At 39.8% G+C, this 17,316-nt stretch overlaps 1 protein-coding gene across 3 annotated transcripts in view; it reads left to right on the top strand.

Annotated features, from left to right (window-relative positions):
- ENAH (ENAH actin regulator) overlaps window positions 1-17,316 on the top strand; it is an 83,368-nt gene that overhangs the window by 23,829 nt on the left and 42,223 nt on the right. For all 3 annotated transcript variants that reach the window (XM_039341709.1, XM_039341710.1, XM_039341711.1), the window contains exon 3: window positions 15,430-15,607. In XM_039341709.1, the coding sequence (XP_039197643.1) occupies window positions 15,430-15,607 (178 nt within the window). The remainder of the gene's footprint in view (window positions 1-15,429; window positions 15,608-17,316) is intronic.

Genomic DNA, 17,316 nt, shown 5'->3' with positions numbered 1-17,316 from the left:
CAGTCTTTCAGAATATGCATACTATCATTATGCATACTACCTATGTTCCTACCACAGAAGAATTGTAGACCCCAGCTTAAAGCTTCAGATTATGTTTTTGATTTTGATATTCCCTCATATCATTCGTGGACAGCATGGGGTTTTTTTCCCCCTAAATTAAAAAAGTGTGGGCTATTGGCTTCTGCCATTTATTTTATGGAGTTATCATGCTATCTTCTGGGCTAACCTCAACCCAAATCGCCCTGTCATTTCTAAGGCATCTCCCATGTTACAACATACTTAATCTTCTTTTCTAGTATTTTAAAATACAGGACTGAACTTGCCATTCTCATCCTACCTCTCATTTTTTAGGATAGTATTAACTACATCTGTCCTTTCTCTCTTGCAGAATGTGATTTATATCCATAGACTTGCAGGATGATACATTAATATACCTATGGTATTTATCATTAGTCTTTCGCTGCTTTATCGTAATGGATCCATAGTAATCCATAATAATGGATCCATTTATCTATCTTTTGTTTTACTATTTGTCATTTCTGAGGCAAGAGGGTTTTTTTTTCTAAATGCATGACATACATTCTGTTCCTCTGCTTCCTTGGTATCATTTTATTCCCTTATCTAAATAATAGGCTCTTACTGTCTATTCTCATACTGATCTATCTGCTACTTAGCTTACTTATTTCTCTTTGTATAGCATGTTAGCCTCCAGATTAATTATGAGAATTCTTCCATTGTTCTCTTGCAGCTTATCTAGTTCACAGGCACAATATACCACTAGAGGAGATGTTTTCCTATTGTTGCTGCAATTCCATTTACTTCAAGCATTTCTACATACCATGTTTTTCCAAAAATGCGACCTAGCCAAAAAATAAGACCTAGCTTATTTTGGGGGGTTTGGGCTAATATAAGCCCTACACCAAAAAGTAAGCCCTACTTAACCCTGCCCACTCCATCGCACCGTAGTTTTTTTGGCAGTCCAAATTGCGTGCCTCCCCCTGCCTTACCTGCTGCCATTGCTGCCGTTGCGAGTTCAATTTTGCGGCTCAGCTAAATTGTTCACCTGTGGTGGGCCACAGTTCTTATCAGCTTCAGGAAACTTTAGGGTAGGCTCCTCACAACTGAAGCAATCCGGCCCGCCTGGGATCAGGTTAGCTGTCACGGGAGGTGTGACTTGCTCCAGCTCTGCTGCACATGCGGGATGAGCCTCTTGCGATGGCCAACCTGACTCTCGACGAGCCAGATTGCTTACAGGGAGAGGCTGTGCATTGTAGGAGCACGACTGCATGGGGTGCACCCAGATCCCTGCAGCTCCTGGAGGCTCTTGAGTGCTGCTTTCTGTGCCACTCAGTTTCCCACCCCATCCCTGCCAGACTGATCTGGCGGGCGGGATTGCCTTCCGTCTTCTCCACTGCTGCATTGGGAGCTGATGCTACCCTCCTGAGAGGCGGCACAGCGATTGGATGGCAGCCACGCTGTGAATAGGGATAGACTATCCCCCCAAAGCGCCGCCGAAAACAGCAAGGCAAACACATGCACAGATGCGGAGCCAAAAACAGTGGTACGAAAAGGGCACATACGGATCCCTGCAGCTCCTAGAGGCTCCAAGCACAGCCTTGGGTGGCCGTGCTGGGTGGTGGCGGGAAGGGCACTGAGGTGGCAGATGGAGCCCCAGAGGCTGAGGGAGGGAGAGTGGTGAAGCAGGCAGGTGGTGCATGCATGCCCTTCCTGTACCAGGCCAGCCCCTGCAGCCCCGGGGTGGCCGTGCTGGGTGGTGTCGGGAAGGGCGCCGAGATGGGGGTGGTGAGGCTGGAGGCTTGGGGAGGGAGGATGTTGAAGTGGCCGGGCATCCTGCTGTTAGCACCCATCAATTCAATTCAATCAATCCAAACTTTGCAAGATCTTTTTTTTTTTCACGAGAAGTTGGAATTGATTGATTGGCCTTCGCCCCCCCCCCCAAACTTCTTTTGTTTCCCTGCATGTGGCAGCGGCAGATCATGAAGGAGAAACGGCACGGGCCTGGGAGTCAGGTAAGGAAAGGGATGGGTGCTGATGGCAGGACCCCCTCTGTTTCACCACCCTCCCTCCCCAAGCCTCCGGTGCTCCACCTGCCGCTTTGTTTGGCCTGGCCATCTCTACCTCGGCACCCTTCTCGTTGCTGCCCAGCACGGCCGGCCCGGGGCTGCACAGGAAGGGCACGTGCCCTGCCTGCCTGCCCTGGTACCATACATGGTCTGCCACCACACTCTCACTGATGCATTGCTTCTCCACCTCATGCACAGGCCTTGCCCCACTCTTACTCGTGGCTCACTGGTACCGGCAAAAAGTAAGCCCTCCCCAAAAGTAAATCCTAGTGCTTCAGAGCCCAAAAGAAAGTAAGGCTGGGTCTTATTTTCAGAGAAACACGGTACATCCCCCTAAAAAAGATAAAACACTGTATTGGATATCAGTTGCAATCTATATGGTAGTGTCATTTGGTCATTATGTTTAAATATGGCACCTCTGTTTTTCTTTGGAGACAGATATAATGTAGCTCCTCCTTTAGGTTCTACTCTGATTCAAGGAATCCAGTTGATGGCTGGTTTCAGTCTTATTTGTTTGTTTGTTCTATTTCAACATTTCTGAACCATCCATCTCCCTCTTAGAGGGACCCTGGATGATGTACATCAACCAACAAAATATAAAACAGTATATAAAAATTAAAATGCTAAAAGTTAAAATTTTAGAACTAAAAATTTTAAAAAATTATAAATTTTTAAGGAGAGAAGAATAATTAAACCCTGCTAAAAATTAGCTGACAAAGGCAAAGGGCGGGCTGTCATGGCACCAACCAACCCCACAACTCTGTGGTCCTTTGGGGTCCCCACACAAGGCCACAGAGCCATGTTTTAACTCCCTGTCGGAAGGCCAGGAGAGTGGGGCCCCATCTCACCTCTGGGGGAAGACTATTCCATTGAGTGTGGGCAGAGGCAGAGAAGGCTCTCTTTCTAGACTCTGTCAGTCAGAGTTGCTTAATTGAAGGGGTCTGCAACATGCCTTTTCCAACTGACCCAATGGGATAGGCCAATGTGATGAGACAAAGCTGGTTCCAGTGATAGACTGGCTCCATACCATGTAGGACTTTATAGAACATAACCAATACCTTGAATTGGACCTGGAAGTGTTCCTGGAAATGTTTCCTTCATGTCTATCAAGCTTTTCCCTGGAAACTGGATTTGAAACAATTCTGCCTAAACTATTTATGAGATGGACAGTTCTATTTTTAAACTCAGTTGTCATCTTGTTTCGTTTAAACTCAATTGTCATCTTGTTTTGGCAGTGGCCACATCTGATAGCCATATGAGAATTAAGTCTCATGATGCCTCTCTTTCTAAGATTTCTTGTCAATGCTGATACATCTTGGTTTATAAAAGTAGATGAGCCATCTGCATCCAAATACTTAGTCCAGGACAACAATAAACAAAAAAACTTGAATTCAGTGCAGCTTGGAAGATATTCTTAGACATCCAAAACTAACTTCTGAGAGGTTGAGGTTATTTCAGATAATCTCACGGTAATGTGGTATAAAAATAAGGGGGTACAAAGTCCACCCCTACTTTGCAGCATATGTTACAGATTTAGTATTGGTACATCTGTCATTTCATTTTCATCCTGGAAAACTATATACCTAAAAGCAACAAGAACAAGCTCAGACAAATCTGAATGGCTACTTATAAATAGAAACTACATCCATAAGCAATGGCTTTCGTTAAGTCCCACTGAGGAAAACTCAAGTCTGATTTTTTGCATAATGGGAGATAGGCAATGTCTAACCTTTTGCAGCTAGGCTGTTTCCAAGTCTCTTGCTAATGCTTTCCTGTTGGAATATATGTTCAATATATGTTCCTGCACATTCTCCAGCCTTCATTAATATCAACAGAGATTTAACTGATTTCATATGAATTGATTGCATTGTTGTGAGAAAAAAAGCAAAGCACTGAAAGATGAACCAAAGCAATGGAGATCCCAAATGAAGTTGTTTATATTTCGAAATAATGATTTATTGGGTTTCTAATCTAAATAACCAGATCGTGAGTCCCAAGTGCAGGTTTCCAAAGGATTATACAGTAAAAGATACATTATCACTTATGAATAATTATATTTTCATAGATAAGATTATCTCTATATCAGTAATAAAATAATCACTAAATCCAAACCTTGAAGCTGGGGCCTTGGTTTTACTATTACCCTTTCACTATTATAACTATTATAAGATGACCAATTTTGTATTACCCTTTGTCTTACATTTTTACGCCTTGTTTTCTGGCTGCTTCAATCTTCTTTGATATCTTCTTTGAGGTCACATCACATTCTGACCAAATTAAATTACAATGCCTGTGGTTCTCGGAGCTGTCTTGATTTTTAAATCACATTCCTAATCTATTTATATACTGAACTCTTGTAAGTTACACTCTTGTGAAAAAGTGCTTTTGTAGTTTAAGATTTTTGTTATGTTCTCTGTACAATATCAGTGGATACAGGTAGTCCTTGACATACGACTATTTGTTTAATGACAGTGCTGAAAAAAGTGACAACTGATCATTGCACTTATGATGGTAGCAGTGTCTCTGCAGTCATATGATCAAAATCAGGATGCTTGCTAACCGGCATGTATTTACATAGTTGCAGTCTTCTGAGGTCATGTGATTATCATTTATGACCTTCCCAGGGGATATTCAAGCAGCAAAATCATTTGGAGTCAAATTCACTTAACAATTTGCTTAACAATCATTGCAAAAGAGGTCATAAAATTGGAAGCTACTCACTTAACGACTGCATTGCTTAGAATCTCAATTATGGTCCTAAGATAAGGACTACATGTATATGCCTGCCCACAGTCTCATTCAGCAGAAGCTGAGAAAAGCTGTAGGAGTTAAGTTCCCCCCAACACTGGGACCCAATCTCCTGTTCAGTTCTTCAAGTTTGAAAATGCTACTACCAATATTATTTGATATATTCTCAGTTTAAATATTAGAGCAATTATTTTTTTAAAAAATTGGTTCTTTGGTTGTTAAATTTGCCATGTCTGAGTCTCTGGCATCTCCTCTATGCTCATTGAGTACTCTAGAGTCATGATCATTGAATATGCAACAATTATGGGAACAAATGTCTTTCCTTAAGTCAGTGGATGCTGTTTTGTATACTTTGCTTAAGTAAGAGACATATTAATAATAATTTGGATAAAGCATTAGCCCATATTGCTTTAATTTAATCCAGCAAATCCAAGGCTCATTACAGCTGACATGGATTCGAGATCAAGTTCTGGAAACAGCATATATTATAGTAGAGGGTCAGCCTTTTATGAAGAAATCTTCACACCTTTACTGCACAATGGAACCAAGTGCTAAGAATATGTGTTGCTGAAATATTGGATCTCCCTATATGTTTCTAGCTTCTAATCATTGCACAATAGCATCATGTCTCAAACTTTCCTTCTTAACATATTGGTATTGTATCTGTGGATTTTTGTATTCAGAAAGGATTAAGATTTTCTAACCAGTACGGTGAGTTCAAGACGAAAAAGGAGTCTTGATTTAGTTTCAGAATCCTCAGATGTGATCTCTGCTTCTTTACGCCTATGTCAGAGATTAGTACACTCTGCCTCCTACAGATTCAAAGCAGATTCTCTAAGTAACTACAGTGCATTCAGAAAATATTCAGATCCCCTTCATTTTCATCAATTTTGTTATGCTGCAGCCTGATTCCAAAATTGTTGAAATTCATTTTTTTCTCATTAATCTACACTCAGTACCCCATAATGACAAAGTGAAAACAGAATTTTAGAATTGTCTGTAAATTTATTAAAAAGAAAAAAACAAATACCACTTTGAAGGAAGTAGTGATATGGATGCGCCACCTGCTTTGAAGGAAGTGGTGATGTGCCCCCTTCTCAAGAGGCCATATGTGGCCCCAATGGTTTTAGACAACTTTTGTCCAGTTTCCAACCTTCCCTTTTTAGGAAAAGCTGAGAAGCTGTTTGGTGCTTAGTTACAGATAGCCCTGGATGAAGCAGATTATTTGGATCCTTTCCAGACTGGATTCAGGCTGGTGTGCAGATTTGAGTTGCTGCTATACTCACACATACTGCTTGATGAGCAGGTGGCAGCTGGACTAGGGAATTTTTAGCCCACGTTTGCCTTGTCTATCAATTGTGCCCTTTCCTGGACTGCAAACAGTCCAGTTGTGATGGTCATTTCCTGTTGGATTCCAGCAATATGCTGTACATGGGGCTGTTCACGAAGACCACCTGGAAGTTACAACTAGTTCAGAATGCAGTGATGCATGCTGTGTTGGATGCCCCTTGGTTTGCCCATATTATATCCCTGTTGTGCGCTTACTCCCAGTTTCTTTCCAGGTACAATTCAGGGTGCTGGTTATCACCTTAAAAGTACTTCATGTCATGAGACCAGGCTATCTGAGGGTATCTGTCCATCTCACCAGAGTGGAGAGGGTAGGCATGCTCCAGGTTCTTTCCCTTAAACCAGTGGTTCTCAACCTTCCTAATGCCGCAACCCTTTAATACAGTTCCTCATGTTGTGGTGAACCCCAATCCCCCATCCAGCTGGCTGGGGAGGGGGGGCAGGAAGGTCGCTCTGCCGACTCCGCCCAGCCTGGTTAGAGAAGCGCCATTCCTCTCCGTCTTTCTCTCTTTCTTTCCTCTCTTTCTCTTTCCTCTCTCTCTCTTTCCTCCTTTCTTTCTCTCTTTCCTCTCTTTTCCTGTTTCTCTTTCCTCTCTTTCTCTTTCCTCTCTTTCTCTCTTTTTCTTTCTCTCTTCTCTTTCTCTTTCCCCTCTTTCCCCTCTCTTCTCTCTCTCCCACTTTCCTCTCTTTCCCTCTTTCTCTTTCCTCTCTTTTTCTCTCTTTCCTCTCTTTCTTTCTCTCTCCTTCTGTTTCCTCCCTTTCTCTTTCTCTCTCTTTCCCCTCTCTTTCTCTTTTCTCTCTCTCTCTTACGGCAGCATCGTCAGAGGTCCCCGTCGCCCCCGGCCCAGCCTCCGCCATGTCCTCAGCTGAATGGGTGGGGAGGGGGAACAGGACGGAAGGCAGCGGCTGCAATGGCAGCCGCTGCTGCATCATCGGGGGTCCCTGCTGCCCACATGCTGCCTGGCCTCATCCTCTGTCCATCAATGGAGCTGCAGTGGGGGCTGGTGCCGCGCAGCCCGCCAGCCCCCCGCCAGCCCCTCCGCCAGCCCGGCTGCCCCCCCCCAGGCACCCCTCTTCCTCCCAGCGCCCGCCCGAGCCGCTTTGGGGGCAGCAGGAGGAAGAAGGAGAGGAGAAGGGCAAGAAAACAACTGCCACCATCCCCGCCGCTCCCGCGCTGCCCAGCCTTGCCCTCCACCCATCCGATGGTGCTGCGGTGGGGGCTGTTGCGGTGCAGCCCGCCAGCCCCTCCACCACCCCGGCTGCTCCTCCCAGGCATCCCTCTTCCTCCCGGCGCCCACCTGAGCCACTTTGGGGGCAGCAGGAGGAAGAAGGAGAGGAGAAGGGTGAGAAAACCGCTGCTGCCACCCCTGCACTACCTGGCCTCGCCCTCCACCCATCTGATGGAGCTGCGGTGGGGGCTTGTGCCACGCGGCCCGCCAGCCCCTCCATCAGCCCAGCTGCTTCCCCCAGGCACCCCTCTTGCCCCGGCGCCTGCCCGAGCTGCCTTGGGGGCAGTAGGAGGAAGAAGGGGAGGAGGAAGAGGATGGCAAGGAAGCCGCTGCCAGCGCTGGGCCCTAGGAGGCAGCTCTCCTCTCCTACCTTTGCTGAATCTCCTTCCTTCCTGGCAGCCTGGACTCTAGCGCGCCTTCCCGGCCAGAGGGTCCAATGGTTGGGCTGGCTGGGGATCGCAGGGACTGGTCTCACTTGGGCCGCAGCTTGCGGGAGGGCTGGCCCAGTCAGTGGAGCCTCCAGGAGGCCGCTCCCAGCAGGGATCCCGGGGCTTTCCCGGGTGGCTTCAAGGCCATGAGGCCCTGGCCTCGCTTCTGGGGCACCCGGACGCAGGGCCAATCAGGAGCCCTGCAGGAGGTGTCTGCCAGAGAGAGAGAGAGAGAGAGAGAGAGAGAGAGAGAGAGAGAGAGAGAGAGAGAGAAGCAAAAGTGCCTCTCTCTCTCTCTCTCTCTCTCTCTCTCTGCAAATGGCGGAGGAGGCCGTGTGGAGATGGATGCGGAGCAGTGTCTCGGTTCCTAAGACCATCGGAAATATGTGTTTTCCGATGATCTTAGGAGACCCCTGTGAAAGGGTCATTCGACCCCCAAAAGGGTTGCGACCCACAGGTTGAGAACTGCTGCTTTAGAACATCCTCCCTCTTCAGATTTGACAAGCTCCTGCCCTTTTAACATTTCCAAATGTTAGGTATTTTTAAACTTTTCTTGGCTATACCAATACCCACAAAAAGGAGACTTCAAAAGCCCACATAAGAATAGAAGTTCACACAGATGTTCAGTTGACATAGAAAAAAATGGGATTTTTCAAGACACTGATTTTTTTTAAAATGTGCTATCAATGTGCTATCAAATTGGTATCTATCTATCTATATCCAATTTGATTTTTTGGGATGACATAGATCTTTTTCAGAGTGATCTGTCTTTACATCCTCAAAAGTGCAGTTCTCATCCACCTTGCTGCTATTTATTCTCTTGTCTTTCCTTCTAACATGCTCAGTATTTTAGCTTTCTCAAGAGAGCTGGGTCTTTACATAATATGCCCCCCAATACTAATAGTAATAGTTTACAGACTCAAATTATCCTACTTTGGATGCATTATACAAAAATCAAGGTTTCTGGAGAAGGTTCTAATTCTGGGAAAGATGGAAAGAAAGAGAAGAGGACATCTAGGATTAAGGTGGTGATGAGTGCATCATTGGCAAATCTGAAGGACTAGGTTAGGAACAGATTGCCAGGGAAATACTTTATCTGTATGGTTGCTAACTGTGACCCCCACAATGGCATATAGTTAGATGATTTGAATCTGGTTATTTCTATTTTGAGGGCAATAATTAGTTTATTTTGCTATCCCTTGTATAGATTTTTCCCCACACCAAAGTTCTTCTATTCTGCTTCTTCAAAATTCAGTTTTTGTTTCCATAAAGTGGCACAGGGACAACCATTATTGATATGATCCTACTTTTTGTAGGTATAGACCCACCATATCATCTGGATATTATTTCCAAACCTTTCTTTGCATTTGCCAAATGCAAGTTGGTGATGTATTTGTTTTTTTCCATAAATGTTTTATTTTATTCAGAAAGTTAGAATACAAACTTCAAAGAAAAAAGAAATCATACAGAAACAAAAAAAGGAAAACATTAAAATGTGCATTAGAAAAGAAAAAAGACAAAGACGCATATACATATATTATCCACCCAGTTGAATACTGATAAGTATATTGCAGCAATAATAATTTCCTCTCTTGTGAAGCAGGTCCACAATTTATAAACTTCTAAAAGTCTGTTTGCAACCAATTTGACCAGTTAGCTATCTACTGTATATACGAAGGGTAGTTAACAGGTAAACTTCAAAACTCTGTTAACAATCTATTTAACTTGTAGGGGGTCTACAATGGTTTCTTACATACCACAAATCACAATCCTTATCTCTGATCCATCCAGTATCAAATCTCCTTTTTGATTCTTAATAATAAAATTTTTCCTTAAGATTTTGGTTGGTATATTTTCCAACAATTGCATCTCATTCCCCAGTCATAAGTCTCTATTATGGTATAAGTATCTCCACAGCATTTGTTGTTCAGAAAAGCTTCTTGTAAATAAAACACAGCATCTCGTCAATTGGTTTCTGATTAAATATAATAAATCCACTCTCCAAACTCCAGCCATCTTCTTAAGAAAGCCCAGTGCATCACTACTCAGTTCTATCATCTCTGATTTCTTTTATGCAAAAGATCTGTAATCTTTCAGCCTTCTCCTCCAAGCCTGCTGTTCTCAAACCAGCCTCTTTTTCCTTCACAACTCCCAACAACAGATTAGGTTCCAATCCACTTGATTGTGAATTTAATTCAGCTGCTGTTATTTGTATCTGGGTGTTGTCTTGAGGTTGATTTAAAGCCTTTGTTAGTTTATCAAACTTTTTATCTAAGTTTTCAATTAGAGCTTGTAAGTTAAAAATCATTTTTCCAAAGGCTTCCCAAAGGTCTTTATCTCTTTTTGTAGACATTGTAAATATATAATGTCTAGTATTCAGATCCTTGATTTATTGTTTACATTTTAATATAGTTCAAAACTCTTTTGTAGTTGAGCTTTCTTGACAAAAGCATAAACAGTTTTATTCTCAAGGACAAGAGAAATAAATGTAGCATAACAGAATGATCACAGAGAAAAATTGAGATAAAATTTCCTACAATAAAAAGTAGTTTAAAAAATAAGAAATTTCCCATCAGAAGTTTAAAAAAGACCAGTTTTTAAAAACTAGTACAATATATAACTCTTATAGTAAAAATGCAGTATAAGTGTAAATTAAAGCGGATAACTTTCACTACCCAGGGATGAGTCCTCTCATAATCAACTTCTTTACAGCAAAAATGAAAGTGATTTAAAACTCTGAAATAAACAGAAAAACAATGAAAAAAAGTTTGTTAAAATCCAGCAGAAGGATAAGTCAGCATTCAACTAGTTCAAGGGTAGGTAACCTTGGCTCTTTTATGACTCATGGACTTCAACTCCCAGAATTCCTGAGCCAGCACAGGAGTGCTGGAAGTTGAAGTCCACGAGTCATAAAAGAGCCAAGGTTGCCTACCCCTGAACTAGTCAATTAACAGTTAAAGATATAAATCAAAAAGTAAAGAAAACTTTTAAAATATGCAGTTAAAGCCAAAACTTGCTTAAAGATAACAAACAGCTGAAAGGAAAAGATGGAAGACCCAACCCTTCAATCTCTACTACTGAAAATTGTGATCGTCAAGTTCCCTTTTCCCAGCAGGTATATGATCATCCGAGGGCCATCTCAGATCATTCCTTGCTGCTCCCATTCGTGCACTGTCAAATAGTCAGCTTTGATGGTATTAAACAGCTGCTTGTTGGCAGGAGACAAAAAATCACCCTGCTGCTCAGCACGCCATCTTGGGGGAAGTCTCATTTGTGATGTATTTCTTAATTACTGGCTTCTTTAGTGTTAATAGTTGACAACTTTTATTTTTATTGTCAGTTCTAAGTTTGGTAGCTTTACCTGTTGACATTAGTTTGTACGCCCATTCTTTTCACTTTCACTCTAAAGCTTGCAGATAGATCGCATTTTCAACTTTCAAAGTAGTGTAGACAGCATAGATTATTGATGTTTCTACTTGCAGTTTTAAAACCACATTCATTTAATCCAGCCTTTCTCAATATTTATTTAGGACGTAGTTTGACTAAATAAGGGGAGAGAACACAGCTTTTTTTCATACTTTTGCTGACCTGGACCCGTGTTTTGCCATGTTCCATCTGGACTGTTGCTTCCTGACTTGTCTGTAGGTCTTGCATTATGGGATTTCCATTTTTCCTAGGGACATTGCACGACTTGACATAGTTAACCAAATCAGAGGTATTTCTATAATACATGAAGCATGCATTGACTTATTTTTTATATTATTTAGCTTTCTGATTCATTCAGTATATGTCATCAATAATGTGTCTTATTCCAAACGAATGAGATTGGTGATAAAAAGAGGGCTGAGAAAGATTAAGAACGTCAATATATTTGGTAGAGATATTTGAAGTGATAATTTGTTGATGTAAAACAATATTTGATTATGGTAATTCTAAATTGATAAAGCTTTAAAACAGGTGGAGTAGTAATAGAAATTTAAGCTAGAAATGGAATATATTAAATTTATTATGCTATCTTTGAGAAATAGAGAGATGATAGTGAATGTATTAAGTTGAGCTGTTTTTGTATGTTTTTTACCTTGGAATGTTCGTTTACCCAAACACCACCGTGTGTCTTAAGTACTTTTTGTTAAAACTAAAAAACCAATTGTGTGTGTGTGTGTGTGTGTGTGTGTGTGTGTGTGTGTGTGTGTGTAGGTCTTTGGTTATTCAGGTTTTCTCCCGTGTAAAATTGGAAGTGTCTTGGTGATGTTTCGACGAAGTCCCATTCGTCATCTTCAGGCTGGTGTTTTCAGCTTCGTGCTTCGAGGAGCAAATTCCTCGAAGCACGAAGCTGAAAACACCAGCCTGAAGATGACGAATGGGACTTCGTCGAAACGTCACCAAGACACTTCCAATTTTACGCGGGAGAAAACCCGAATAACCAAAGACCTACATACAAACACCCACGAAAACCTCAAAACACACACACACACACACACACACACACAAATAAAATGTGTCTTATTCCTTTTTCTAAAGCCAATGGGTACTGGTGTGAAAAGACTGGGGAAAAGAGATTCAAAACTGTTAAAGCAATCCCAATTTAATGGACTCAACAACAACAATAGTTAGAGAGTAGCTGTTGCAAATTTTGTTTTTGTGGATGACTAATCCAGTTGAGCTGTGTAATGGGGCACAGCTAACATTGCTTTTCAAGAGTTACTAAACAGTTAACAGTATCTGAATGCCTTACCCATTTCTTCAAGAGATGAGAGTTCTGACTTCCGCTTCCAGTTCATGGCGACTCCGGTCGTGTGAAGAGACTTGTCTCTCCACTGGCTGTGTTTTCTTTGCTAGTAGACCCCCTAGTGGGTCGAAAGTTGCCCTGGAGGGGCGACCACCGAGGAGGAGGCTTGCTGGTGACTGCGGGAGGGCAGCAGCTTCTTCCATGGCTCCAGCTAACTCCTTAGGGTCGATGGAGCAAAGATCGTCCTGCAAGATGGCCAATTCCTTAGCTGCAGCAGCCGAAAGTCACAGGTACATCTAAGCGTGAAAGACCCACCACAGATGATCTGGGTGAGACCTCTCCTTCTCCTCTCTTCACCCTATTTGATTGTTTGCCTGTAAAAGCTCTGTTGGAATTAATTCCCTGCCTTGAAAGAGCGGCGTTTGTATGCGTGGGAAGAAAGGCGCCTGAATAAAAAAACAGAACAAGTAATTTCAATGACTATATTTTATTTTCATTTACTTTGGAGTACAAAAAAAATTTTTTTTTAGAGCTTTACTATCACTTTAAACTGGAAGAATATTTTTTCCACCTTTTCCTTTAAAAGAGAAAGATTTTGTAACCTATTGAGGACATCTTGTGGAAGTTAATATTGCAGTTATCTGTTTTTCTTTGGAGATGAGGTGGGCTTGACCTTCAAACTATTCTTGAAGAGAAAAGATAAGCTGATCCAGCTGTGGGAAATTGTGGGGGTGGATATTGTTTATATATAGCCTCCACTAAATGATAAAAGGAACTCTCTTCAACTACTACTAAAATGGAGAAACCTTATTTACAACTAAACTGTAAACTTATAGTGGAAAAAATTTATGAAGCTACTGAAGAAGTATGCGCTAAAATGAAAGAGATTATTACAGAAATAAGAGCCAGAAGCCTTACTCCAAATTCTCCAAACCTTCAAACTGATCTCCAGACCTCATCTGACTATGTTACAAATCAAAATATACCAGAAGAAGAACTAATTGAGATTAAAGAGGAATCTATTTTACCTTACAAGCATTCCATCCATATTCTCGAGGATCAGAAGAACCAAAAATTGAGACTGGAACTTTTGAAGCAACGAAATGACAAAAGAGCCACATGCCCATTACAGAGGACGGGGTGTTTTCTACTGACTCAAATGATATTAAAAGTGACAAAGGGAGATCTACTTGCTGAGACAGAAGCTTTGTTATGGAAACCAGTCCGGCACAAAAAGAAAGCCAGAATAAGACTGAAAAGAAAAATTTAAAACTATATGTAATGGATTAAAAGGCACTGTAGAAATATGGATTGATTTAAGGTTTAAGACTTAGAATTAGAAGCGAGAGAAAAATTGGTGATTACTAGAATATATATGTTAAATAGATTAAAAATGTAATTTTTGGAACAATAGGTTTATTTGTATGAAAACTATTTTGTAATGGAATGAATGAAAATGGAAGAGGTTTTATAGTGATTTGGATTGATTTAATTGAGTATGTTAATTTAGTAAGATGATGCTTTGTGTAATAAGATGGGTGTTTCTAGATATGATAACTATTTAGATGAGATTTGAATTTTGCCTAATGGACTGAAATGGTTTAAGGTTTGGTATTATTTTGTTCTGTTATAGAGATAGACTGATTGATGGATGGTATATGTATAGGGTAGAGTTATATTTTATTTTAATTAGGATAAATATCGAGTAGTGGAAGAAGAAATAAGAGAGATTCGTGATAAAATTAAGGATTTAGGAGATTAAGAATTAGAATACACCTGGAAGGGATACCTGAAGTGATAATATGTTTATTTAAAGTTAAAGTGGATTATGGTAATTGTAAATTAATAAAGTTTAAAAACAGGATTAGGATTTATAGAAATTTAATGTAGAGATGGATTATTTTAAATATATTATATTATTTGAGGGAAATAGAGAGGGAATATTTAATGTATTTACTTGGGTTATTTTATATGGATTTATTGTTGGATATTTGACTACCCCAGCATGACGGTGTGTCCTGAGCACTTTGTTGTAAGAATTAAAAAACTAATAAAATTTGTTTTTGTTTTTTTTAAAAAAAGTGATGAGAGTTCTGAAGTGTAGGCCATGTATGTTTCCAGTACTCTGGAAGATACTTTTGGACAATGTTTTTATCATTCTCTTTATACATATGTAAAAGTTGTTTACTGATATGTGACACAATCATAGAAAAGCATTTACATTGTTTATTTACAATTTTTAGTGCTGTCCTTTTATTGATACAACCTGCCAATCTTCAAATAGTCTTTTTTTCTGACCTACTGTGGAAGGGAAATGGATGTGGGAAATGAAACTGTACTTATGAGCAGGCAGACCCAGAGCATACATGTACAGATAGCATCCTGAAAAATCACAGTTAACACATACACAGCCTACTTTTGACATAAAAGGTTACATACAAGCATTTTTATACCTTTATACCTTACTTTGGACTGTAACTCAGCTTTTTATATGCTAAAATATGCTTTTATGTGTTATTAATCTTGCACGTTTCTAGAAATCATCATTTCTGGTAGTTCCATCATGAATAAATCCAAAGAAAATCTGTGTTTAGGATCCTTTCAGCATCTTATGCAGATATAAACTTTTTCTATTATCCATAGCATATGGACTCTGTCTTTTATGATTTATCCCATCCTATTTGTAATCATAGTTAAATATTCATGTTTAGCAATTATTTGGAAGATTGTATACTAAGTATCATTGTGTTATTTTAGAGTCTTCAACTACAAAATTAAATACATTTTGTTTTGGAACAAGAGAGTAAAATTGTGTGCATTATAATAAATCCAATCAGGGCATAACTTTTCCATTGCTTGTTTAGGTGGTAATCAATTGTGCCATTCCAAAAGGATTAAAATACAATCAAGCAACACAGACTTTTCATCAGTGGCGGGATGCTAGACAAGTATATGGTCTCAACTTTGGCAGCAAAGAAGATGCCAATGTCTTTGCAAGTGCCATGATGCATGCCTTAGAAGTGTTAAATTCACAAGACTCTGGTAAGGGTACTATTCATTTCTATATCAATTTCTGTTTGTGTATCCCATATCTATATTATAAACTGTTTTAACTTTTAAATGGTGATATAGACAGTTTGTAATTTATACCTGAATCTGAAAGTATGTATTTCCAAAATGAGATGTTTCATGTACACTATGTACCATATTCTATATGCAATTCCACATAAGGAAAATAATAAACCCAACAATTTCATAATTATTACTTTCTCCTTTTTACGCTTTTCTTATTGGAGATAATTATAGTTAGAAAAATGTAATTACATATGTAGATATGATCATCTAGGCTCCACAAATATTAAAGACTGATTTGATTTGGTATCATAAAGAACATTACAAATGTACATTAGTTTTACTTCAGAAATCAGTAAATAGGACAATTCATTCTGGGTAGCTTATTTCTTTTCTGCAGCCCACCAAAAACTTTGATGTACTACTTATCAGCAAATTCAGGTTGATTTAATCAGTACTCATGAGAGCCAGTTACCATTTCTTGAAGCTCCAGCACATTCTTATCTAAGAGGAAGAAAGTATGTCTCAAAAGACACTCATGAGAGCCAGTTACCGTTTCTTGAAGCTCCAGCACATTCTTATCTAAGAGGAAGAAACTATGTCTCAAAAGACATATTAAGAGCATCTACATAAATTTTTAATTGCTTCAAATCATGAGAAAGCAGTTTTAAAATTACAAGAACATCCAAAGTAGATGGATTCTCTGGGGGTCTATAAATCTTCTGAGAAATCTAGAGTTAAAATAGCTTTTTGAAGTTCCTTAGAGACTGGGACTTTTAACTTAGATACAGATTCAGCTTGCTTAAGTGCAGCTGCAGCTTCTTATTGTTTTCTTTCTTCAAAAAGAGACCGAAGCAGGAAAAGAATTTTTCCTGTTGGCGTGATTTTGGATCATTATCTCTTTAAAGAACTGTGAACTAAGAAGAAGATACTAACAATATTACAGTTACCAAACAGTTTGAAATTAACAGAAAACTTCAAAATTGGGAAGGGAATAAGATAACAGATCAGGCAATCACATAGCGAAACACTATAATTTCTAGCAACTTATACCACTGATTGCAGTAGCTGCAGCTGCTGATGGTTTAAGTTCATTAATTTGGAGGTATCAGATTGTCCTAACTTGCATGTTGCCTGAAATCCATGTGAACTTGCGCATGGGGCAGCCTTCAATTTTAAAATAATAAAAATCCTGCAAGTCTAGTGAATGAGGTAAAAGACGTTTCCATTGTTTGGAGAAAAGCAGATGGTTTTATTCAACATTCTAAATTTTCAAATCTGTAAATTTATTAGTCTCATGAAACAAAGAACACCTTGTTGAAAAAATTTGGCTCTTGAAAGGTTTCATGTTGTTTTAAAAAGAGGTTTCTTATTTGGTAGAAATCATTGTTTAAAATATAGCATTAAAGTATTCTCATATTTGCCATCTACAGAGAAATATCAGCAAGATTAGACAGAAAGATTGGTCTGTATATCTAGTGATGAATGTGTGAATGATACTGGCTAGTTGATTTTTTGTTCAATATATTAATCTCAACTGTCTTCCTAGGCTTGGATAATATATAATACAACTTCTTTCATTCTTTTGCTTTTTAACTGCATTGTGTATATAAACCATCCTTCCCTCTTTTTAAGAGGAAGAACTTTAAAGAACTTTTTTAAGAGTGCAACTTTTTCTT

The sequence above is a fragment of the Crotalus tigris genome, unplaced genomic scaffold (assembly GCF_016545835.1).
Source record: "Crotalus tigris isolate CLP2741 ecotype Arizona unplaced genomic scaffold, ASM1654583v1 scf7180000017771.5222438, whole genome shotgun sequence".
Lineage (NCBI taxonomy): Eukaryota > Metazoa > Chordata > Lepidosauria > Squamata > Viperidae > Crotalus > Crotalus tigris.
The sequence above is the reverse complement of the archived record's forward strand: the minus strand, read 5'-3'. Positions and strand labels throughout refer to the sequence as shown.